At 37.6% G+C, this 25,734-nt stretch overlaps 2 protein-coding genes across 2 annotated transcripts; both read right to left on the bottom strand.

Moving 5' to 3' along the window:
• Positions 1-321: 321 nt before the first annotated feature.
• On the bottom strand, positions 322-9,934 carry LOC108677705 (zinc finger protein neuro-d4). The gene is made up of 12 exons (XM_047884626.1): positions 9,509-9,934; positions 9,133-9,242; positions 8,296-8,435; positions 7,650-7,667; positions 7,126-7,227; positions 6,027-6,176; positions 5,660-5,759; positions 5,083-5,181; positions 4,489-4,656; positions 3,374-3,486; positions 2,649-2,888; positions 322-1,756 (listed from the first exon to the last, which is right to left on the bottom strand). Exons 1-12 carry the CDS (start codon positions 9,550-9,552, stop codon positions 1,631-1,633), a joined length of 1,410 nt encoding a protein of 469 aa, XP_047740582.1. The 5' UTR covers positions 9,553-9,934; the 3' UTR covers positions 322-1,630.
• A 3,947-nt stretch (positions 9,935-13,881) lies between these two features.
• Positions 13,882-18,617, bottom strand: LOC108677703 (vacuolar protein sorting-associated protein 13C). Its single transcript, XM_018165970.2, has 7 exons — positions 18,421-18,617; positions 17,833-17,919; positions 15,997-16,136; positions 15,406-15,569; positions 14,658-14,784; positions 14,364-14,376; positions 13,882-14,042 (listed from the first exon to the last, which is right to left on the bottom strand). The coding sequence occupies exons 1-7, from the start codon at positions 18,515-18,517 to the stop codon at positions 13,882-13,884; spliced, it is 789 nt and encodes a 262-aa protein (XP_018021459.1). The 5' UTR covers positions 18,518-18,617.
• Between the last annotated feature and the right edge of the window lie 7,117 nt (positions 18,618-25,734).

The raw sequence follows: 25,734 nt of genomic DNA, 5'->3' as shown, positions 1-25,734 counted from the left end.
GTACATGTACAGCGAAATTAATGAACATGCGATGCTGAATTCATAATACATGAGAAATCTCGTGGAAAATCAATAGATACAAGTTACTATCGTCAGCAAACGAAATCACAAGCCAGAAAATGAGGTATAAACCATGAATTATACCATAATCTTCAACTAATTATCATTATTAAATACAATTTGTAAAGAATTCTCGACAAATTTACCTATACATAGTCACTCCCTCTAAACATATAAAAAACATAAAGAAAACTTAATTGATTCACGATAACTGCACAACAATCGCCAAATAGATTCAAAATAAAAACATTCATCGTCAGATAATCAGCATCATCAGATAAATTATGCATAAAAATGAAACATAAGAACATTATTAACAGTCTATTATTGCACTCTTCATTTGAAGTTTAGAACATCCTTCGAATGCACCGCAACAGATCTCTATAATTACCTCAAAATAACGCGCTCTATGAGACGCCGGAAAACAAAGAAGAAAACGACTTTCTATCTACAAAATAACAACAAAACCAGAGCTTACTATGCACAAGAATAGTCAAGTTGTTTTCCCAGTCTTTATTAATGTGGTAATTATGGCACGGAACTTGTCTCGCTGAGGCCCCTAGCGCAGCTTTACTAAGACATTCACAACTCAATTTAAAGCAACATCCACCGTTGCTGATTGACAGAAATAACCTGGTTTACCGCATAATAGAAAAGAACACAACAAATAAATACTACAGAGATAAAAGTGGAATAGTATTTCGTGCAACGTCTATGACAGCTAAGAGTAACGGTAATGGTTTATCCCGCACTGTCAAGAACTCGACGCCATATTTCTTCAATAGTGCCGCTTCACCGTTACTTCATCAGAGATATAAAGCAATGCTTAAAAAGGTTTTTCCCCAAAGACATGTTAGAAACGTGGCGTAAATCTACACTAAATATACGTGCGACCGCATCAGTAAATCTCGCCGTAATATTGCATGGAAGAGACAAAGTTAGAAATGAAATAAAGTAACAAAAAAAGGCAAAATTGTAGGTAAATGCAGGAAGTTTTATGTTTATTCAACTAGAAATTGAGAAGCAAGCAGAGCGAAAACTACGATATAGGAACAGGAGGATGAAGGCAGCAACAGAAGCCCGGAAGACGACATGAAGAGTTAAGAAATCACTCCGATATTTAAAGGAGCGAGCAAGGTTTGAAAATCATTCGTTGTTTTTTCTCGCTGGTCGAGAATGAAAAGCGAGGAGCAAAAATTGTTGAAAATCTATCACAATCTATCGACGCAAACGAGGGACAACTTTTTATATGCCGAGTAAACTATGCTTAAATTGGCGAACAAAGAACGATGCAAGAATAGAAAAAAAATCTACTCGTTTATGTTTGAGGCAGAAGAAGGGCAAAACTTTGGCGGACGATGCTTTAAAAATGAACTGAATTTTTTATTATGCGTTTGTAAAGCAGACGAATAACAGTGTAAACACTGACGAAGATATTAATCTCGATGGAAACAGTGACGATGTGACTAATCTCATTAGAAACACCAAAAAAACAATAAATCTCAGAGGGTACACAGAGGCAAACGGCGATAAGAAATATAAATCAGTTGTCCCTGATAACAAATATAAATCAGTTATCCCTGAGAGGCTGGCAGAGATGACAGGCCCACTCGCCCTCAGGAGGCTCAGCGAGAGGCGGCCGAACGCAGTACAGGTGATAGCCGCGGTCACAGTCGTCACAGAACAGCAGCTGGTCCTGTATAGTATAACACAAGTATACAGCTGGTCCTGTTTCCTGTATAGTATAACACATGTATACAGCTGGTCCTGTATAGTATGACACATGTATACAGCTGGTCCTGTGCTATAGAACACATATGTAGTATATACCGTTGTAATACACTTAAATTTACACACTATACTGCACAGCAATTATCAGCAACTCCTATTATTAAGTAAACGAAGCTTGAAATTAAAACATGAAGAAGTAAAACTAATGGAGTTTTAATATCTTTACATACATTAGTTTTTGCTGCCATTTCAAAACATTGTAAACGATGACATGAGGAACTAATATCTCTAAACTAATTGGGACACCAGCTAGGCACTAATTTTTTGATCACGTAAAATCTTTTGCCTTTTTCTAAGATAACAAAAAGTGTAACCTTAATGACGCACACATACATATATTACAGGACAACTTCAAACATGTGAAGGATTACAATCTTTTCCTACACAGAAACAGACAAGGAGGCCTTCTTCTTCATGTATAAAATTTCAATCGACAATTAAGCGGGTGTGTGTCGGTGGCGCTCACACACCATTTACCCTTGGAGAGTTGCTCTCTACAAACCCCAAGTCTATGTTGCCTTATCTTATTATTATTAATGTTCTACGAAGCGTCCGTCGTGGCGTCTGAACACTTTATATATAAGTGTGATAGTGAACAAAAAATAAAAAATATAACTCAGTACTCACTGCAGTGAGTGAGAGAGCGCATTTTCTCATCGACGAAAATGTGAAGTCACGGACGGACAGACAGACGGATATTGCGAGCACACTAGCGCCTTTTTTCCATAAATGAGAAAATGCGCTAAAAATATATTATAATATCAAGCTTTTTTTGTGAAATTTAAGGGGAAACTCACGTCGTTCTCGGCAGTACCACAAAGAGTACAGCACTTGCACTCAATGCACTGCCAGCGATAGTTCTTAACGGCCTCCATCATCTTGGCGGTGAACTGCAGGCACGTGGGATGCCCTGAGCGCCCACAATCCGAGCACGACACCATCAGCTCAGCGACGCCCGTCTTCTTGTTGTGCTGGGAGTCCCCGAGGCAAAAGTCGCAGTATGGGTTGGGCGTTGCAACGAAATCCTTCATTGCGTGCTGAACAGTTGTAAATAAAATCAGATTACCTCAGAGTGAGATTTTATTTGCTGAATACGAAGCTGAAGTTAAAAATAAACACCGAGAATGTAAACAAAAAAAATTTTCAATTTCAATTGTGATACCACGAATAAGAATATTATATTCTTTGACCCGAATTGGAAAATTTTCACGTACACTCCCAACAACAAAATTTTGGAAATGGAATAAATTAACTAATAATATTTTATAGTAGTGTTAGCGTTGATTAGACCATGTGGACCTGTCATTGATTCTTAACCGCCTGGCCACCTCGTCGATTTTGACTAGAACTGTCACAGGAAGGTGGGATCGAACCCTTAATTCACTGCTCTAATCCCGGTACTCTGAACTGTAACCACTGGGACAACCTAGCCACAATAATACAAAACAATAATAATACAATACAATACACAAAAAAATTCCACAATGATAGAATAAATATTCATCACTGGAACGACACCGACCGACTGCTGCGTGGCAAGCGAAGGATCCGAGGACGCTGCCTTGGCAGGAGGCAGGACAGCGTCCGGCGCTGCGCTAACGAGATCCTTACGAGCTGCTTTGTTGGCACCCGCACCTGACAGTTCAAATCATAAACATTAACATGTTGACTCCGAAGTGGTACATATGCGTACCACGAAATGTATTTCTCCAGGAGGTAGCGGTACATATTTCAGGTAGCCTAAAATCGGCCAAATCCGAGAACAAAAAAGGCCAAAAAATGCCTATAACTCAATATATACTAGTTTTTTTGTAGGTTCCGCCCTAAAATTACATTTATTTTTTTTTGCAGTATTTAAAATTTAATTAGGAAGTACGCCTATCATAAATTTTAGCCGGCCAACGCAATTGAGAAAAACTAAATCATGGAATTTGTCCGGAAAAAATGACTATCTGGCAACCCTGCTTAAAAACAGTACAAAAAAAATGAAATAATAGTACAAGATGAAGCAATCGTAGTCAACGTGTTAAATAATGAGGCTATTTTATATAATTTTTTGCATCAACCCTTATCAGGCAGCTTAATTTTACACCGTTATATCCGTACAGAGTGTAGGGAATTGCACTTAAGCAACCATGGGTTAAATAAGTTGCAATTCTGATAAAAGCAGTCTCGTAAAAAAAACTACAGAGAATTGCGAGTTACTTTTGCCTTGCACGGATACTAATGTTGCAACACTTATAGCATTATGAAGAAGACAACGCATGTCAGTATTGACTTTAGTAATTGAGCGTAAGTAATCCTAGAACATTAACAGTCCCGTTATCAAGAACTGTTAGGTATTGTTAACTTTTGTCACCTGGGATTTTAGGAATCTGACAAGCCATTCGTACATGGGTATGTAACAAAAATAATTAAAATATACCCCAGGACTCGCAAGTGTTTAAACAGAGAAATTATTACATTATTACGAAAATGATTATCATTATTACGCAGCTCGTTCACAATGTGTGTGGTGAATTTGGTGCAAACTAAACCGAACCTAGTCTTAACACCCGAAACGCCAACGCCATTAAATACGTACTTCAACAATCTCAATCACCAAAAAATATGAATAACAACCAAGTTATTTCTCACCACTCGAGAACTCCCTGAAAGGTGTCTCAGGGTCCAGAGGGTCGAGGGATCTAGAGGAGTCAGCGTCCAGGGAGGGGGTGAGGGAGTCGCCCGCGTCCCGCATCTTTAGGAGGTCCACGTTGGAGACCGGGGTGATCGCCATGACACCGCCTCCGTTCATCTCCGCACCTATAAATACAATATTAATAACTAAATGCTTCAAGTTATGGCAGATTTATGGCTACTCTGACCAATAAGATCATGGGTTTCCATGGGTTAGGACAGGTTACGTGATGATCTTTTGAAGAGTTCGGGACTTTCTAGTCCCCGGTCACGCTGATGCGCCGCCTTCGTCGTCCTCCGTCTCCGAGTCGTCGCTAGGCAGGTCACCCCACCCTCGGGTCACGGATGTAACGTTGGACGTGTTCCGCCTATTTGCCCTCCTTTGGGCCAGCTGATGTTGGTCGATTTGGCACTTTTGACTTTGCCATGCTCACAACATTCCCCCGTGCTGCATGCCCCCAACACTCCCACGTGCCCCCAAAACTCCCTTGAGAGTTGAGACCCCACCATTCCCCCTTGCCCCAAACAGTCCCTTATGCCCCCACCACTCACCCGTGACGGGAGGCAGATGAGAGGCAGCAGGCTCAGTTTTGTGAGTGTGGGAGAGATGGTAGGAGAGTCCCTGGCGCGTCTTGTAGCGCGCCCCGCAGCCTGCACGAGATCATCATGTAGGAATAGCAATATTCCAACATCACTCATACAATTCTTAAATAATTATTGATGTATGAATTGGATGACTGATTGATATATTCAAATTGATGTATGAATAGCAATATTCTGACATCTTTATACATTTTCTCAAAAAATTTTTGATGTATGAATTGATGACTGATTGATATATTCAAATTGATGTATGAATAGGAATATTCCAACATCACTTATACATTTTACAAATAATTAGATTACAGCCCTTAATCAAGACTAGTTTGAATAAAGAGTATCCCATTTTTCTCTTATACCAGTGATTAGAGATAGAAGTTTTGAATTAAAATGATGCTGTTTGTCCCACGTGGCACTCGTAAGTCCCACGTGGCACTCGTAAGTCCCACGTGGCACTCGTAAGTCCCATGTGGCACTCGTAAGTCTCATGTGGCACTCGTAAGTCCCAAGTGGCACTCGTAAGTCCCACGTGGCACTCGTAAGTCCCATGCCGCCGTGGCCGCGCCCGCTGCAGCGGCGGCGCCGTCCCGCCGCTTGCGGCTCCCACCGCAGCCTCGTACGCCCGCCTGCTGGGGGCGGAACAGTTATGATGAGGCATGAGGGAGAGGCATGAGATAGCTATGCGAGATTCATGCGCGTGGTATAAAAGGCGAAGAAAAGAAATGAAAATGCCCAACTTTAAATTTGTATTAAAAGTCGTTGAACTTTAAACAGCAATTAATGAGATATTCTAGCACTACAACAGTGCAAACACATTCATGATCATATCCATGACAATATTATAATGCAGAGTAAATGTATGGTTCATCAAATATTAACTCATCAATAATCATTACCTTGCTTTTCTTAGGAAGTTTGGTTGACTTTTTCTTCTTAGTTGAACGGATGCCATAAGTATCATCATCAAAGTCGTCCTCGTCATTGTCGATATCATCGTCATCATCTTCTAGGAAACTGACTGCTTCATCGTAGTAGTAAACTGCCTCCTGATCGGCACAGTAAAATGATTTTCACAGTAATTTACGGAGAAATAATTATTATGTATTTGAGATACAAGGTAATTTAGGGAGAAATACTTTTATGTATTTGAGATACAAGGTAATTTAGGGAGAAATACTTTTATGTATTTGAGATACAAGGTGATTTAGGGAGAAATACTTTTATGTGTTTGAGGTACAAGGTGATTTAGGGAGAAACAGAGGTACAACATTTGTAGGCTGCATGTAAAAGTTAAATTAATGCATAGAAACTGTGAATAAAATACAATAAGTTAAGACTCAAAATCATATGCCTCATATAATAATAATAAAATATTTATTATAGATATTCAAAAAAGTATGCATTGGTGGAACAATGAAAAAAAATTTAAAATACACTAGACTGCAGCAATAATCCAAACTCTTCTCTCATGATAATATTGAAATATAATATTTAATACTGTAATAGTTTCCTGTGAAAAAGCAAGTGAGAACATTTAAACAATAACCTTTTTGATCAGCACTGTTTTAATATCGAAATATAAAGAAATATTTAATTATGTTGCACCATCCAAAAACGAAACTTATATCAACATAATTTTAATATACATATGATATTTGTAATAATATTTAACAGAAATTATTATAATATTCATTAGTTGAAGCATACAGCTGCTTCAATTGTTTATTAATAACAAATGCAGAAGCAGGAAACAACTTTCTCAAGGTCTTTGGCTGTACCATATGATAAGTGTAATATATAATCATTATTATGATAATAAGTAATAATAATATAACTCAGTACTCACTGCAGTGAGTGACAGAGAGCGCATTTTCTCGTCGACAAAAACTTGAGGTCACGGACGGACAGACAGACAGACGGACAGACATGGCGAGCACAATAGTGCATTTTTTTCCATAAATGAGAAAATGCGCTAAAAATTATATAATATATAACCTTCTCGAGAAGATCCTCGGCTATTGGTTGAGGCTTGCCTGCAGCGCTGGGAGCCTCAGCGGTCATGATGGCGTGCTCGGTGGCCTCAGCCTCCTGCTGTGCCTGTGAGCAACATTCATGGCTCAATTTATTTCTATAATGATATAATTTAATTAATTAGAAGTAAACTTACTAATTAATTAGTAAGTTAGCTAGGAATTTATTTCTCAATTTACTTGATACAGAATGCCTGAAGTAGCAGATTTTAAATATAGTTAAGAAACAAAGGATAGCATCTTCTTTTAAATCCAAGTAAATAAAGCAAAAGAAATTTTGTTGAGAAAACCTTATATTGCCATAGATTTCCAACCAATATTAGCTTATTACATTTTCTCCAATATTTATACATTACTTGAGGTAACCTAAATTTGAATATTTGCAAGAAAAAATCATAGCATATTTAATAAGAGCAAGTATCAATATGCTGTTATTGGCCAAAACTCTTGCACAATGAAAGATAAATTAAATCTTGTAACAATACTCACTTTCTTCAGAAGATATTGCTGCATGAAAAAACACAAAATCTTAGAACATATTTTTACAATAAACAGAAAAACCCTATGGAAAAATGCAGGCTCTCAGGAACAGTTTTCAGAATTCAAAATATTAATGGCCACTGATATCTTACAGAAAACTTGATTTCTAGACATAAAGTCAAGCAAGAAAGTCTACACTTTTCCATCGTAAATGAGAAAATTTTAAAAGGTATTTGTACCAAACTTCAAGGCTAAAAGTAACATAGGCGTAGGGAAGGCTCCAATACATATATTTTCATTTTATATTATTTCACAGTTTACAGATAATCTTAAAATCTGCACTGTGAGTCTCAGCATATGTTCCATCATCCACTGATACATTATTCTCACTCAGCATACTTAGCATCATCATGTGTATGTACCCATGAGGTGCATCTGTATACAATAAGTGCCACAAAAAGCACTGGCCATATGTGCCTCATACTGAGCATACGAACAACTCTTGTACGGCCTGAACACCACCAGCACGCCCTCAGCACCACCAGCACGCCCTCAGCACCACCAGCACGCCCCCAGCACCACCAGCACGCCCCCAGCACCACCAGCACGCCCCCAGCACCACCAGCACGCCTCCAGCACCACCAGCAGGACGCACCTGGTGCTGGCGGGCAAGGTAGCTGCGGTGTCGTCTCCGCCAGGGAGAGGCAGGGTAGCGGTACAGCTGGCCGGGTATGTAGGGTGAGCAGGACAAGCGGTGACGCGCTAGTATGGGACGTACAGGACTCTGTGCCAGTCCTGCGCATCAATAGGAATTATTTTGATTATTAAAAAAATACAGTTTTGATTACAAACAACTTTATATATATTAGTTTAACACTACCAATAATAGAAAAAGACTGGGAATGTTCATACATTAGAGGATGTATAAATAAAAGCAGACAAATTTAATGAAGAATAAAAGGGTTCCTTCAATACTGAAAAGTTCTTCCCAAAGATATACCTTCAAAAATACGGTTGAATGCTAAATAAATAATAATTATTTGAGGGCTTCAAACAATAGTAACGATTTTGAAGTAAATGAAGGTGCTTGACATTTATTCACAAAGCCCATATGAACTACATTTATATATTTGGCAAAAATCATGATACATTCCCTAGAACATCATTCAAATTCAACAGGTTCACCATTTTGAGTCTCATACCAAAAATTGTATAAACTTGTCATCTATTTGTTCCTTTTTAGCAGTCAACTGTTAACCATTCATTAAAAAAATTGAGTTGGTGTTCTAAATTTTCTAATTATTGAAGCTAAAAGATGATATACATAGTTTGTCGCAAAGGATCCGTCTATTTTATAAAATTCTTGAGTTGGTACTGGCTAACTGGAGTGAAATGGGCGTAGGGATGAATGGAAAAAACAAATGATTACAATGATGACAGAAGAAAAAATGAAGGCTAGGTTGGCATTGCAATTCAATACATAGAAATTTACCCGTTTGGGAATCCAAGAAAGGCATTCTTGCCTTCCGTTCCCGCATGATCCGGACATTATAACTGGCACTGTTGACCATCAGCGACTGATACTGAGCATCTTGAAGGAAGCTGCAATATTTACAACCAAACATTAATGTCCATACATCTGCAATGTCGAAATTAATTGTTATAATCATTGCTGTTGAACATCAGCTACTGTTACTCTGCAGCTTGAAAAAAATATACATACAAACATTAATGTCCATTTCATTCATCAGTGCAGTTAAAATTATTGATATAGTATAATAAAAATTGCAAAAAGTCAAACATATCACAACTAAGTGTTTGTTAAACACTATAAAATCAATAAAAACTGCTCAGTATAGGCAACTTACTCTCCAATTTTGTCCAGGTTAGACTGCATAGCAGTGCCAGCCATTGATGAATAAACTTAATTTTACTGAGGGATTCATGCAGTAAAGTACAGAAGACTTCCAAAAACTGGATGACCTGATAAGAAAAACATTGGCTAGGCCATTAGAGTGCTGTCTGTAATTGAATAAATCTCTGACAATAATTGGGGATTTTATAGATTAATTGTCAAAAATAATCACTTTTATTGGGTGCAATAAATTGTTGCAGTCATGTATATAATTTTAACTGTGTCAACTAATGAGGAATGTAAGATCTTCAAGTAACATTTGGGAATTCTCTTGACATTGTCTGTGCATATTCCATGTGTTAAGACACTGCATCAGTCACTGTCTGTCTGCGAGTCTTCACTAGGTTCAGGAACTCCTACAGGTGTATTTAATTAGGTTTAGTCACTGTAATGCCCCTTGCAAATAAGATATTAATGTTTAAATTTTAATGCTATCCAAGCTATCTATTTGCAAAGCCTGTGAGTTAAGATAAATTATTTAAAATTTATGTTACAGCTGCTATTAAGAAGGTAAATTTTACTTTCTCAAAGTGTGCAACATCCTGACTATTTTCACAATTAATGCATGATTTATAATTTACTCTCTACTGATCAGTGAACCATGCATTTTTGATTCAAAATTTTCATGTTAGATATAACTAAAGAACCAACCTAAAAAATAAGTACTGAAAATTCGGCAGCTTAAGGCACAAAGCTGGTTAGAGTGGATGTCCTCTGTAGCATGATAGGAGGTACATTTGCAAAGAACAGATCTTTCACAAAAGGACACTGGAGCAACTGAATGAGGCAGAGGTAGTGCTTGCACATTAGTTCTATGCAGTGGACAGACAGAGGGGGTATGTTAGCCTCCACCTCCATAGTAGAGACCGGGGTTGTTTTATGGCATTCAAGAGCTATGCATAAACAGTTGTTTTGGATCACATTTGGTTTTGTAAGATTTGTTGGTGTTGCAGTTGCATAGAAGGCTGCTCCATAGTCCAATCAACATATCAGAATTTTGTACAGCTTTATCATCAAGATGCAGTCTGCACCCATTGTCTGCCCAAGAGAGACTGCAGTAGGTTTACAATTGGAATGCAATTTCATTTCAGAGCATTGATGAGTGGTTCCCATCATAGCTGAGTGGCATCAAGAACCAAACCTAAATATCTGTACTGAGTAACAAAGGCCAGGAAACAGCCATCTAAGGAGAATGGGACTGTAGTGGCTTGCATGTTGGTAAATAACATGCATTTTGTTTTTACTAAATTCAATGTCAGTTCCCATTGTTCAAGCAGAACATGTCCAGTTATGACTGCATTCTCATTGTAGCCGGGTGGTTATTTCAGTATTTTTCATCGCAAGCCAAATCTGTTATTCATTTGTTCACTCAATGTATATGTTCTAATTCAATACCAAATATTTCTCTTTATTTTTTCAGGCACAGGGGAAAATTCCAATAATTACATTATTCATGCATGTGCTTGATCAGTGACATTGTAAAGTTCTAATAGAAGCAGGCAGATTGATGTCCAATGCTCTGACAACTGCAATTGCCTTGGTGAGTGCTTGTTAGAATTCATATTGTATAAAGCTTTTAAAACCAGGTATGTTAGTGTCCATTCAGCTTAATAATTGATTCACTTCATTCATGCTTATGTTTATACTTTGCACATACATTTATCCACTTTCTTGCAATGCTTGCTTTTAATCTCAAGAACATAAATTGCACAATAGCGAGTTGTTTATATGATTTCACTTCAATGACTTTACTGTTTAAATCCTTTAATTTCAATGCTTGCTATTTTTATTAGTGAATACCAAACTGTTGTCCATTTATGCATTTCACCCAATAAGTTGCAGTTATTACCACAGTTGCAATAGTGTCCATTTACCTTGGTTTGCTTTAATCTCTTGAATTACTCTCGCGTGTTGATCTTATCAATTATATTCTGAGCTGAAACTACCGCTTGCTGCTTGATTGTTATGTCAATGCTAAGGGTTTTTGGTTTTGATTAACTGCTGTGAGTGAGGTTCTTTTATTTGATTTTACTTTTATTGATTATATGTTTTATCTCTTGCAGCTGAAATACCTCACTCATGCTCCCAATGTCTGGTTACATTTCATTCCATTCGCAACTGCATCTGTAATCACTGCCACGCTTTAACAATACGTCCATATCCAGAAGAAAACTTTCATTCACCTAAATTGTTGCCAGAGACAAAAGAACCCGACATAAGCATTCCATAGTGCCGGCAACATCATGGTAGCTGTAGCAATGTCATGGCTGCTGGCCAAAAAAACAATTTAATGTCATCAGTGTAGTATTCCTCACACTAATGGAAGGTCTCTCATCATTACGTTAAACAAAAGTGGTGAGAGAATAGTTCCTTAAGGGGAGCCCGACCTGATATGTTTTGTAGAGGTCTTGCCTCTAACTGAACCTGAAATGAGTGGCACATGAGGTAGACACATAGCCATCTCAACAGTGTACTTTGTACCCCATTCTGGCTGAGCTTGGACAGCAGGCAGGCCTGTTTGCCAAACTCTGTCAAATGCATTAGAAAGATCACAGAATACTACCTGAATAGTTGACCTGGTAGCTAGAGCAGTTAGGATTTCAGCTTTTAGCATTGCCACTTGTTCAACAGAAGCAAGCCAGCGGCAAAACCCTTCCTGAGATGCCTTAAAAGACTGCCTCTGCTCCCGAAAGAAGCTCTGTCTGTTTATTAGGGACTCCAGCAATTTGTCTATGCATGACAAGAGTTAGATTGCTCTGTACTCTGTAGGATGAAATAGATATTAAGCTTTTGGCAGGTTTAGGCATGAGGACCATTAAGGCCAGCTTCCAAGATTTTAGGATTAAGGCAGACAGAAGGATTTGATTAAAGATATTGAGCAGCCTCTTTTTGTTATCATTAGGTAAGTGAGAGAGTGATGGGAATTATGAATGAGGTCTATTCCTGGAATGTGAGTTACAGAGATACAAGAGAGAATGCTAGCTCATAGTCTCATACTCACAGGGGAAAAGCATCCATTCAATGGTAATTTCAAGTAATCACTCAGTCTCAATGCAATGGCCAAAGGATGGGGAGGGTGACGTTTGGTGGATAGGAAGATGGGGCTGAATGCAGGACTGTTTTTTCATAGTGGAGGGACGAGGGAGAGAGCTTGAGCTTTACCAAGAACTAAGTGAGACTGAGTCAGCCTGACTAACTCAGTCACAACTCACAAGCACAATCAAGTCATGCAGAATGAAAGGTTGGGACCTACGGATAAACTAGTAAGGAAAATATCTACTCTCTGAACCGCAACTGGATTCTTTGAGCCGCAGTTTTATGGATTTGCAAGCCGTGATTCCATTTCTTTGAGATGTGAATTCCATATCTTGGCCATCATTGGCCATGAAGAGTCATTTACAAGCCACAAACTCATTTACAAATTCTGTGCAAAAGTTATGCCAAATATCTAATTTTATACTAGAAACAGCAACAATAACATTTGTCTTTACTTTGAACAGTAGCAACTAAACACGTGATAATGCAGTCTGACAGACTCTGACTGCTCTGACATTGTGACATAGCTGCAACTTTGCAATTTCAACAAAATGTTTTAGATTTACTTGTTATAATGACATTATTGTTATGCAGGATATTTTGGGAGAGCATTAAAGTTAAAATAGCTACTACAGAGTACAGAAGTTGAAAATTTTATGAAATGACATGTTTGTACAATGTAAAGTGTAAACTAAAATTTTTTAATCAAACAAAAATACATGATATTATAGCTATAAAATTTTATACCTACTGAAATTATATGATATCAGAGCCACAATATTAAAAAAGTAGGACTTTATCCAACTAGGTAGGTGGACAAATGATATGATCATATGCAAAGGAGCTTGACTTTCTTTTAAAATTAAGATATGGTAGAGTGTTAGATGTGATTTTGCTGCAAGAACTCCTCAATGAGCTAAGTTTGACTTTTTTAACCTCCCACTCGGCACTCATGCACTCAATGGTTTTAACCCTGGCTTCACATCTCAGGAATCAGTTGAATGCAACTTGAACTAGCCACTAGGTTTTTTGGAGAAGGCTTTGAAATCAAAACTGTCTTGGCAGCTCTCTTAGCTTCAACAGCCTGGGCAGAGCTTAATGTTTACCAAGACTTTATATACTTGAGAGTAATAATAGCCTTAGTTTGTGAAAATAACTTGGCACTGGCAGAGATGTTTTCATTGATTTGATCTGTGAAGTTAGCACAGCACAGCTGACCTCACTGTCAGCCTGTCAAGAGATTATACTGTGCCTCTCTGCTGCAGGGAAGAGGACCATGCACGACACGACTCAATTTGAATCTTCTGGAGGATTGAGCTCTGTACTGAACAAACTCTTACGATGGTGGTGGCAGACTTTCTTCTTCTTCTTCGGATCCATTTTTATGAGGACTCGGTTGTTCACCACCCGCCTCACGTCTGGATGGTCAGCAATGGCCAGACTGGAGCGGACTGTGGATAAAAGGCCAGATCAGACCTTGAAAACTTTGAGGTTGTTTTGTTAGTTCAACAAGCTACTTCAAATTAGATTAGTAAATTGAGCAATGTTAGTCACCCTTACCTATCGGGAGGGCCTACCCAGACAGGGAGCATGGGTCAGATGGTCCAGCCTGGGCTGGTGCAGCCTGGAGCATCATTAAAATCCATACGGGGGGGCACACTTAAGATGAGAAAACAAAGACCAGCTGATGCTACATCTGCTATGCTACTTGGCAACTACCATCAGGGTCGTACTTCAAAGGGGGCTTTCTGTCTGGGAGATTTGTTTAGGACTCCTAGGAGGATCCTGTACATAATCACATTTACAATAATACATGTGGGATAGAATCCTTCCAGGAGCATGGCACTTGAAGTGGCATCAAAAGGATGGTTGAGGACCTCTTAAGTTAGTGGTTAGGCAAAGTCTACAGGTCTCTAAGGCGACCTGTGCTGAGAAGGTACTTAGAGAAGGCTTCAACTATCATGAATTGTATCTGTGGGGTAAAGTCACCACCACCGCATAAGTTTTTAACTGTTATTGGGACTCTACAGCACTGAGATATACAATAATGACACGGAGATACTCACTTTATAGACAAGACGGTCAGTGTCTAGACACTGCGTGTAGTGTTTGTCAGTGCTGATAACAGAGAGGCTGGCCAGGGTCACCCCAAAGGAGAAGGGATGCTCTGGAGTGCTGATATTGTCTTCGTATCTGCAACATTTATGAATATTTAATTAACAGCCAAAGCACAAGTTCAGTGAGTAAAACTATAAAACTTAACCAAAAAAACTAGCCACTTTAGTAAATAAAAATTATTTCTTGGAGCAGTGTTAATAAAAGGTGGTTATTTCAAATCATAGTTGCATAGTGATTAGTTTTATTGAACATCAGAGGGAAACAAAAGAACACTATATGAATTAAATAATAATAATAATTTCAAAGAAGATATTATGTGAATGGAATTAGTGCATGAAACAATGATGAAACCTGAGATGAATCATCCCAGGATCTTTCTAATGCCTAAAATTAATTGAGAGCTATTAAAAATTTTCATCATCCTATATCATGACGTGACCATGATACCATGACAGGACCATGATACCATGACACAACCATGATACCATGACACGACCATGATACCATGACACGACCATGATACCATGACAGGACCATGATACCATGACACGACCATGATACCATGACACGACCATGATACCATGACACGACCATGATACCATGACACGACCATGATACCATGACACAACCATGATACCATGACACGACCATGATATCACGACACGACCATGACACCACATTACTTATAGTACTCACCTGACGTGCACATCAGTGATGGTCACTTGGATGTTCCTGACGACCTGTGCGATGAGCTTCTCCAGGTAACCGTCGTCTGCGGGTGTGGTCGCCTTATTGGCGGCCGCCCCTGCGGCAGCCTTTGCCTGCGCCAATTCTATCTTCTCCAGCATTGCCATTTTGGCCTGCCACATTGCAGTGGCATTTATAAATTTGTTTATCAATAGCATTGATTAAACAGAAAAGTTATTGGTCCTAAGTAATTATTTAAGCAGTTAAATGTCTTTGGGATTATTAAATTTGTAAAGTTATGGAATAAATTTAAATGATACAATTCATCATTTTAAAATAATTAATTTCTTTGTCATGGACATGATTAAGGTTCTATCATTTGCCATCACTGTAATTAATTGTGTTTATGCCAACATAAATCTCCAGATGATCTGACATGCCATACGTACCATAATTGCAGAAAGAAAAGATCTTCCAGTTAGTTACTGGTCCCGTTATTATTTATTTATTGGTACATTAATACATTTTTAACCATACTGAAGCAATAGTAATGAAGAAAATAAGTGAAGTGATACAGATGATAAGATACAGCATAATCACCTGATGCAGAAGCTTCTCTTCCTTGTCTTTGTCGTAGGTGATGGACGTGTTTGGGGCCACTAGCAGCATCACCCCTGATACGTGAGCCTCCCACACCCCGGCAAACAGGTTGTTCCATGGTATCACCAGACGCAGTTTGTCTGCAATGTAGTGGCAACCATTGACAAGACTTGAAACTGACAGCCCAACAGGTACAGATATTACTGTGATATTAAGTATTAACACTGTTCACTGTATCACTACCTGAAAATAAACAGTATCACCAGAGGTGGGCAGTAGCGTGCTACATTTTCAGTACCTAGCGGTAGCGGCAGCGGCGCTACGTACCTACATTTAAGCAATTGTAGTGGTAGCAGTAGCGCCCACTACATATTTAAGTAGCGATACGAGGTTTTGCCGCTACAGCGCTACCGCTACATTTATAGATAAAGCCTTTAGATTTTACTTAATAGTATTAAATATTATTTAAAAACCAGCATGATACAAACATAATATAAATTACAGAATAAACTGTACAAAAGATTTCGGTGTAATGTTGTCAACCTCAGCCTGTTACTAGTGTCAACATGTTAGTTGTTACTTGTTAAGTTGTTCCAGTTACCACACACAGGTATTTTTTCATGTTTCAGTTTGCTTACAGTTACTTTTACAGTTATTTTTATGTTTCATCTTCCCTACATGGTAGTCTACTTTAATCTATCTATCTCAAAAATAATCCACAGACATATACAAATAAAAGACTGATTTTTTTATATGTACCTATATGTGGATCATTTTTGAGATTGGTAGATTAAAGTAGACATCCATGTAGGGAAGGTAAAACATAAAAATAACTGTAACTTTTATTTACTATAACTAACCCGTACTAGTTCAGTTAGGTTAATTGCAATAAAGTTGCATTGATATGTTTTGAAAATGTTTTACTATCATTAAATATTTATGAGTAAATCCCAATAGCAGAACAATAAATATTTAGAGATTTCCAATAATTTTGGCCATTGTAGCGGCTAATGTAGCGGCGCTACATTTTACTGTAGTGGTAGCGCTCGCTACAATCTAGTGGGTGTAGCGGTAGCAGTAGCGCCACTACATTTCAACGTAGCGCTGCCCAGCTCTGAGTATCACCACTATCACAAGTCCATACCCTGGCAAACAGGTTGTTACATAGTATCACCAGATGCAGTTTATCTGCAATGCAGTTGCTAACATTGACAGAATATGAGAGAAGGTACACTAAATACTTGAATATTAGGACTGTAATCACCATCACTACTAATTCACTACACCATCAATTAACAACATCACCACCACTGCCAAACAATTGACGATTTTTTTGTTAAATCCATCCATTTTTTTAAATCCATGGCTGCCAAAAATGTGTCAACAAAACCTTATTTAAAACAATTGTAGAGCTCAGTACTCATTGCAACATTATTAGGACTGTAGTATTCAGGCAGTCTGGTAGCAGAATAAAACACAAACAGCATTATAGGATTATTCGCATTATGGGGAGATCAGCTGGACTGCAGAAGATTTTTATGCAGAGTCAGTATTATTAGTATTGGAATGTAGGTAGCTGCAGGACTTACCAAGAGGTCCATACAGAGACAGGATTATAGGATTAGTATCAAATCATACCTGCAGCACTCACCACTTTGTCCATAAAGAGGCAGGATTGAACGATTAGTATTATAACATAGCTGCAGGATTTACCAGAGTATCCATACATAGGCAGGATTATAGGATTAATATTGAAGTAAGCTGCCAGATGTACAAAGGTACCCATACAGAGGCAGGATTATAGGATTAGTATTAGATCATAGCTGGAGGACTCACCAAGGTGTCCATAAACAGGGCGGATGGGCAGCTGCAGTTCCTCCAAGGCACTCTGCTTGATGTCTAAATTGTTGAGCTCTGCCTTGCCTGCCAATGAATTGAAATTTTGAAAACATGAGGGAAATGTTTGAGAAAACCTATATCACACCAAGTAAACATTTAGAAATGCTAATGCATACATAAAACTGGTACAAAAACTATAGTAAATTAAATATACTAATGGCATGGAGGCACAGAAATTGCATTTAGATAATCTCTACATCAACATCACACAAATTAAGTATGATTCAGATGGCTAATGACACATTTTGCAAAGCAGATCAGATGTGAAAAAACTAAAATTGATCTAACTGTTTCCACAGTAAAAAATAGTTTTGATCCTTTAATTATCAGTGAAGAAAGTTTGAATGAAAAAAAAATTCATTAATGTTTGCCTTCAATGATTTACCATATTATAATATTCAAATAACCAAGAATAAATGGAAAATTCATAATATAACAACTAATTTTTTCTGAAGAGGATTTGAACCATTCATACTAAAATTTACTTAAAAATTTCAGTTGAACAATTGCTTAACCATGACTCACCACTCCATAAGCTTAGCTTCAGGTTGGAGCCATCTAAATTTTCTATATAGGTTCCCAACACCTTGTTGAGGAGATTGCATATCAACTTATCCAACATTTTGGACTGCTTTAATGTTCAACCACAACATAAGTACCAGAATACTCTTACTTGTACTATTTTAATTCTTAAATCTGCTTGATCAGTCTTCATGAAATCTGTAGAAGATAAAAGACAGAAAATCTTCCTTATCTGCTACAGCTAGTGTCAGCAAAAAATATAAAAATTTACAGCCTGGCATGATTCTATTTCTTCTTTTTGATGTAAGTAGAAAACATCAACATGCTGAAGAATCTACTACACTTGTTTGAGTTAGTATTGTTTTTATGTTATATTTTATTCAGAAGGCATTAGGGCTTAGGATCTGAACAAGGGTACAAAGAATCCCTATGTGAGCCACTGGTTTTAGGATCAGATGTAATAAGCTTCAAAAATTTCTACCTATAGTTGAAATCTTTTGGCTCTAAAGTAACATATTTTTAATACTTTTCAGGATCTCATGACTCAATTGGAACTGTACAAACAATTATATATGTAGCATAACGGTACGTGGATTATCTCTACTTTTTCAGCTACAATTAGAGCATTCTTGCCATTTTTGAAACCAGGATATTCCTGCAAGATGAAAAACTTCTCATCTACATGTAATTGTGAACAAAAGTGCATGATAGGGCCACAAGATTTCAGCAAGAAGAAGGAAAAATCCACACCAGTTAGGTAGGACATAATTCATTTAGAAGGAATCTCACAGTTCCAAAAATGGTGGTAATGTTCTAGTCACATACAAGAACATGCCTGCATTACATTCATGATGCCTGCCATGTTATAGTCACAATTTTTTCTGTGACATTCTCAAAGACCTAATTTTATCAAATAAATGGCTTGCAAATGAAAATATTATTAAATTCAATAATAATGGAAGGAATATATAATAGTGCGCTTAGTTAAAGTTAGTGAAATTGGTTAAATTATTATTTTTGTTAAATTTAAATATTCTAAATAAAAACACTTGCTTGAAAATTGTTAAAGTTGGTATATAAATCAGAGTTTTCAGAAAAAAAAAACAGGTAAAATCCTTAAAATTAAAGTTTCCCAGATAATTTTCCAATATTGTAAGCAAAAATGAGTCAGTTGAACTAATTGTTAGTTCCTTATAAAAAAATTGGACAAGAGCCATAGGAATGAATAGAATTTTACCATAATTACAAAAGTTTTTATTACATCCATGGCTTGCTTCTGCCCAATTTTGCAGTTTTGTCAGAGACTCAAAGGGCAGAGAGTCAGAGAATAGTGTTATTGTTTAGAGACTGACAATTTAGACATCTTACAGATTGACTGAAACATGTATCCAGTAAATGGTGGGTTTCCAATTTGGAATATCAAGTGGGCCTAAAATTACAGGTAAAAAGATTCATTTCACTGTTGATTTTTCACAGTTACAGGTACAAACAAGTACTTTTTCTTATTCTTTACCAAATAAAAGAAGATAAGGCTGTAGATACAGGTGAAATTGGCCAGATTAATTGGACAGAATTTTCTTAAATTTGTAAGCAAAAACATTTATTTAACATGTGATTTTTAAAATTGCAGCTGATAATATGCAGTTTTTTCATTTTGATAGAAAAAATTTAATAAATCATAGAAGCCTTTGGAACAGATGAACTTGGACATGTTCACTAGTTGTTTCATCTAATTCACAGGTAGCTTCTGCCTAATTTTCCACTTTGAATTCAATTCACAACCTAAGTACTGTAGAAAATTGGGCAAAAGCTACCAATTAATCAGACAGAAATGTCTGTGAATGATGAATCTGGCTAAATGTAGGAGTTCCTATGACCTTTTAACTATTTCTTCACAGTAAAATAAGAAAAACACCCTAATTTCATCTGCAAATTTCAAGAAATTTTTAAGAATCAATCATTTTGCTAGTAATTTTTAGAAACTTTTGAAAAATATTACATATATTTCAAAGTGGATTCATGGATAGGTTCTGCCAAATTTTCTACTTTTTGTCAAGTTAAGGGGACCGGCTACCTTCCGGAAAAACTTCTACAGTTATTATCCAATCATCATGAAACTTCACATACATATGTAAAATGTAAAAAAAAATAACATTTTGCTTTTATGAATTTTGCGAAAAAATTGATAGAAAACGTGAAATTCATAGAAAACGGCTAAAAACGGTTACTTTAGAAAATCTATCTCCTCCTACAAATATCATCCTACAACATCGAGACACGTATCATTCAATTTGTAAAGAACATACCTGTCGATTCAAACATGGGTTTTTTCATTTTCCCCATAGTTTTTTTTATGCGCGTTTTTCCCATTTTTCTCATTTTTCAACCCCCCCCCCTTCTCCCCAATATAAAAAACGAACCAGACAGAAATTAAAAAAAGTGATGTTCGAATCGATAGGTATGGTCTTTACGAATCGAATGGTATACGTCTCATTGCTGTAGCTTAAAAACTGTAGGAGGAGATAGGTTTGCCGTGAGAGCAGTAGGAGGTTTTCACCACGCCCAAAAAACTGCTGGGCGGCACGTAAAATGACGTAAAAGAATCATAATGTAGCCAACATACCGTAACTAAGCCTTAAACCAAGTCAGGAAGGCATAGAGCGACTGGCTGCACACCTCTCACCTTGCTGTCATGATCGGCACTGGCTGCTGTGGCAGAAGCTGGCTTAATTATAAGTCCCGCCCTCGAATTAAGCCCATAGCAAGTAAAGATGGCCGCCTAGTACCGCCCCCTGTTCCATGTGCGTCATTTTCGTAAAAATTCATGTAGAAAGATGTTTCTAGTACCATTCGAACCATCAGAAAGTAAGCTTCAAGATGAGTATAAGAACGGATAATGCCATAATTGGCCGCTTTACGTCAGATGTTTCTTTTTAGTGTGTCCAGCCTTCGAATTAATCCCATAGACTTTACCGAAGGGCCCTAAAAACTGCCCCCCTTTGGGGAGCTGTCACAAAATAATTTTTCAACGTAGAGGGATGATTCTGGTACCATTTGATTCGTCAGAAAGTAAGCTTTAAGATGAGCACAAAAACCGGAAAACGCCAAAATTAAAAATTTTAGGGTAGCCGGTCCCCTTAATGACTAACATAAAAATATTAATTTGAATACAGTAATTTCAATTCATTTAATTACAAATTAACAATAAATTGCCACAGTGCTCATTGCAATAATAATGAATGCACATGGATCATAGTGGCAAAGATGAGAGTTTTTTAGACTCTCCTTCAAGTTCAATTTTATGTCCTATAAGTAGACTAGCATAGTATCATAGATACAACTTACAAGCATCATCATACATAAGTATTACTTTAACACGTTGACTCCAAAGTGGTACTACATAGTATATTTGAAGTGGTAAGTGCGGTATATTCCGTTGATTCCGAAGTGGTAAACGCTGTATATTCCGACATTGTGGGTAATTTCGACACTTCTCAACTTTTTTCCTTTATATTAAGCTTTGTCTTAGTTCCATGCATTTGTTGATGGTTGAAATAGTGACGTCATACTATTGCGTGCCATACTATTGCCAAAACACTAGGTCTGGGCAATCTGGCAAGAAAATGTGGAGATCAAAAGAGAGACAGCGCGTGTCACCCAATGAGAACATCGAAAAATGTGTCAAAGTTGATAGTTGACCTTGCTCTACCAAAGAGTGATAAACTGTGTAGAAAGAATATTATGGTTTGAGACTTTTAAATAAGTCTGTGTATATATTAGGAATCCTCTAAGTATACTTGTATTTGCTGATTTCAAGTGGTAAATAAATTAATAGATTATTAAGTTAAGAGATGGTTTTAGACACATTAAAACTAATTTTGATACAGCTTGGAATTAGACACACACAGATTGTTCCAAGCTGTGTGCAAAAATTAAAATTTTCTTAATTAAAAGCTTAATAGTAAATAGCTCTTAATTACAAGCCTAATTAAGTAGGTAGTGTTCAATATTCAATAGTGTTCTAATTCCAAGCTGTGTTATATTCCAATTCAAATCACACAGCAATCGGAATTCGAACACAAGGGTGTCGGAATTACGAATCAGTAGAGTTTGAAGCATGGCCGGAATTAGTCTCACAAAATGCCAAATTTAGTCACACACAGTGTTGGAATATAAGGATTTGGTAGGTTTGCATTCTAAAGAGTTTCAAATAAATATGGCAACATTTTGTGATGTTTCAATGTTGCTGGTGTGATGTGTGATGTTTTGAGAGTGACATAAAGTAAACAGAACTAGAGTTGCGCATACGGGGATTTTTTATAGCCATTCATTTTTTGCTACGTCCTTAATGTGTTGGAATATACCGCATTTACCCTATGCACCGTAGGCTACCAGTCTACCACTAAATGTATTTCTTCAGGAATTAGGATGTATGTAATGGTACATAATTCAGGTTGCCTAAAATTGGCCAAATCCAAGAACAAAAAAGGCTGATTACTCAATATATACTAGTTTATTCGTAGGTTCCGCTATAAAAATTCCATTTATTTTTTTTGCATTATTTAAAATTCAACTAGAAAGTACCCCTATCATAAATTTTAGCCAGCCAATGCAATTGAGAAAAACTAAATCACAGAATTTGTCCAGAAAAAAATGACCATCTGGCAGCCCTGTTTAAAGACAGTACAAAAAATGAAATAATAGTACAAGATGAAGCAATCAGAGTCAAAGTGTTAAATCTTGAGTAAATGAGAAAATTAAAAATGAACCGATTCTAAAAAAATCACTGGTTTACCACTATGCACTATGACTATGTAATAAATACTGTCATAGACCATTCATGAAGTTTGCCGAATTGCCGTTTGGCGTTTGGTACCGTTGGTAGTTTGGTACTTGGTCATGTTCCACACTCAGGATGATGTATGTTTTCAGTGAATTTTCCCACGCATTTTCACTTTTTTTAAGCCGTTGCTGTGCACAGTTGGCGCAATGTAATGAAAATTGATTCTCTTTGCGCAAGTGTTCGCGCAATCCCGGCCATCAATTCTACGTCGTTCTGCCTCTCACGAGCAGTTTGTTGAGGAACAGACGTAATACTCACATTACTCAGTACAGTATGCCTTTAATTATCTTTCAATAATATATGATTTTTCTTGATACGGAAATTTGGTGAATGAGAAATCTAGAACTTTATTTTAGAAGAAATTTTCTCCAAAGTCATATGGCAACACTGAACAGGGTAAATGCGGTATATTCCGACATCGTAGGTAATTCCGTCACCTCTCTAGTTTTTCCTTTATATTAAGCTTTGTTTTAGTTCCATGCGTTCGTTGATGGTTGAAATGGTGACGTCATACATTTGCGCGTCGAAATACTGCAAAAACACTAGGTCTTGGCCATCTAGTAGGAAAATATTGAAATCCAAAGAGAGACAATGCATGCCACCTGGTGAGATCATCGAAAAATGTGTCAAATTTGACAGCTGACCTTGCTCTACCAAATAGTGAATAACTGTTTTTATAGGAAGAATATTATGGTTTGAGACTTTTTACCGTACGTTCCGTATCCGACAAGGCAGACAAGCGGAAGAGTCAGAAGTAACCCGGACATGTCTTACATTTTATTATTGTCAGTTCAACTCGCCGCTCGCGTAGTCAATATACTCGCGTATATTGTCGACTAAAATAGTAAAACTATTTTAGCTTTCTAAAGTACGGCGCATTTTTTTACCAGCATAGTACAGCGCACCGCACAGATCGTTAAAATGACAAAATAAATTCCCGCGCACCTGGCACTGTGAGTGGCACATCTTCCTGACCAGTGACCATGGGTCATGTTCTATTTTAATAAGCAGGCAGCTTAATTTGCAAATCGCGAGTCTCCCGCAACGCGGCAGCGGAGTCTCCATCTCTGACCATAACACACACAACACTTGCGGCAGTTGCGGGCCGCGGCCCGACGGGTTATGGCTGAAATCGCAGCTTATCACTCAATATCAGCAAAGCAAGACAGCAACAACGTACGGACCAACCCCTTGAACTGTGCCATCGTTCAACTACGACACTGAAACTCAACTAAAAAAGCTTATTACCAAACATACGAGACAAAATAACAAGGAAAGCTAGAGTTCGGCCCTTGAGTTTGGATAAACAAATACACGCATCATGAGTCACATCCTCACATGACTTTAACATCTGAAAAAAAAACCGTTAGTGACCATATCTTCGTCTTCTTCGGATCCGTTTTTATGAGGACTCGGTTGTTCACCACCCGCCTCACGTCTGGATGGTCAGCAATGGCCAGACTGGAGCGGCCTGTGGATAAAAGGCCAGATTAGACTTTGAAAACTTTGGGGTTGTTTTGTTAGTTCAACAAGCTACTTCAAATTAGATTAGTAAATCGAGCAATGTTAGTCACCCTTACCTATCGGGAGGGCCTACCCAGACAGGGAGCNGTCCCAGGTAGGCTTGGTAATGGCCATTCTGCATAATCTGAATCTCTATTTGGGGAGACATATTCATCCACCCCAGCTAGGGATCCCAAAGAGTTCTCACCACTAGACTCAGACTCCTCTATCACTTTCCTGTTACTTGACACGATTCTTGCCACACTATCACTATGGCTATGGGTCTGCTTTAAGGTACTCCCACCTACTGTTGCCAGTTGTGTCTCGGACACCATTGATGAATTTAATAGGGAGAGTCTATCTCTGTCCTCTCCCACTTCCATCCCTGAAACTGAAATGACTTCATCATACGATGCTAACAATGGCGCAGGCGATCCACTTAAACCTGGAGAATTAGGATCCATTCTCTATTTAGATCTTTTACCTACCAAATAATGGGGAAAGTTCAAATTTCTAATCGATTATTTAACTACAGAAGCGAAAATTTTATTTCAGTTTTTACTCACGGTAGATCAGCTTAGGACACGTCCTTACCCAACCGTCGCTCGAAAAAAGTCTTAGTGACCATATGTCACGTGACGTAAATAAATTTTCCGGTTCCGCTGTTTGCCAGCCGGTGCACCACCCACATTGAGACTCGTCCAAAAAAGTTGATAGAGGACAGTATGCTTTTCTTATTAACATTGCAGCAATTACGTTATGATCAAGCAGAAAATTGAAGTTAAACAAAATATATAACTAGCTCACAGTTTTTTTCGCATTCCTTAACCTTTCGCGGGTGGAGTAATTCATGAAAAATATCATTTACATATAACTAATTTTTCAAATATATTGAGAAACTACACGTATTTCAAAATGAATTATATTGTTCACAAAGAACTCAAAATCGCAACCTCGTTCGTTTCGAATAC

This window comes from Hyalella azteca, unplaced genomic scaffold, assembly GCF_000764305.2.
Source record: "Hyalella azteca isolate HAZT.00-mixed unplaced genomic scaffold, Hazt_2.0.2 contig15760, whole genome shotgun sequence".
NCBI lineage: Eukaryota > Metazoa > Arthropoda > Malacostraca > Amphipoda > Hyalellidae > Hyalella > Hyalella azteca.
Note: the sequence above shows the minus strand (reverse complement) of the source record. Positions and strands in the feature narration are given on the sequence as shown.

Coding starts and splice junctions, on each gene's coding strand:
- LOC108677703 (XM_018165970.2), bottom strand. CDS start 18,517: ATGTTGGATAAGTTGATATGCAATCTCCTCAACAAGGTGTTGGGAACC. Junction 17,920..18,420: donor GAAGCTAAGCTTATGGAGTG/GTGAGTCATGGT, acceptor ATTCATTGGCAG/GCAAGGCAGAGCTCAACAAT. Junction 14,785..15,405: donor ATCACTGATGTGCACGTCAG/GTGAGTACTATA, acceptor TAAATGTTGCAG/ATACGAAGACAATATCAGCA.
- LOC108677705 (XM_047884626.1), bottom strand. CDS start 9,552: ATGGCTGGCACTGCTATGCAGTCTAACCTGGACAAAATTGGAGA. Junction 3,487..4,488: donor TTTCAGGGAGTTCTCGAGTG/GTGAGAAATAAC, acceptor TTGAACTGTCAG/GTGCGGGTGCCAACAAAGCA. Junction 2,889..3,373: donor CGCTTGCCACGCAGCAGTCG/GTCGGTGTCGTT, acceptor ACAACTGTTCAG/CACGCAATGAAGGATTTCGT.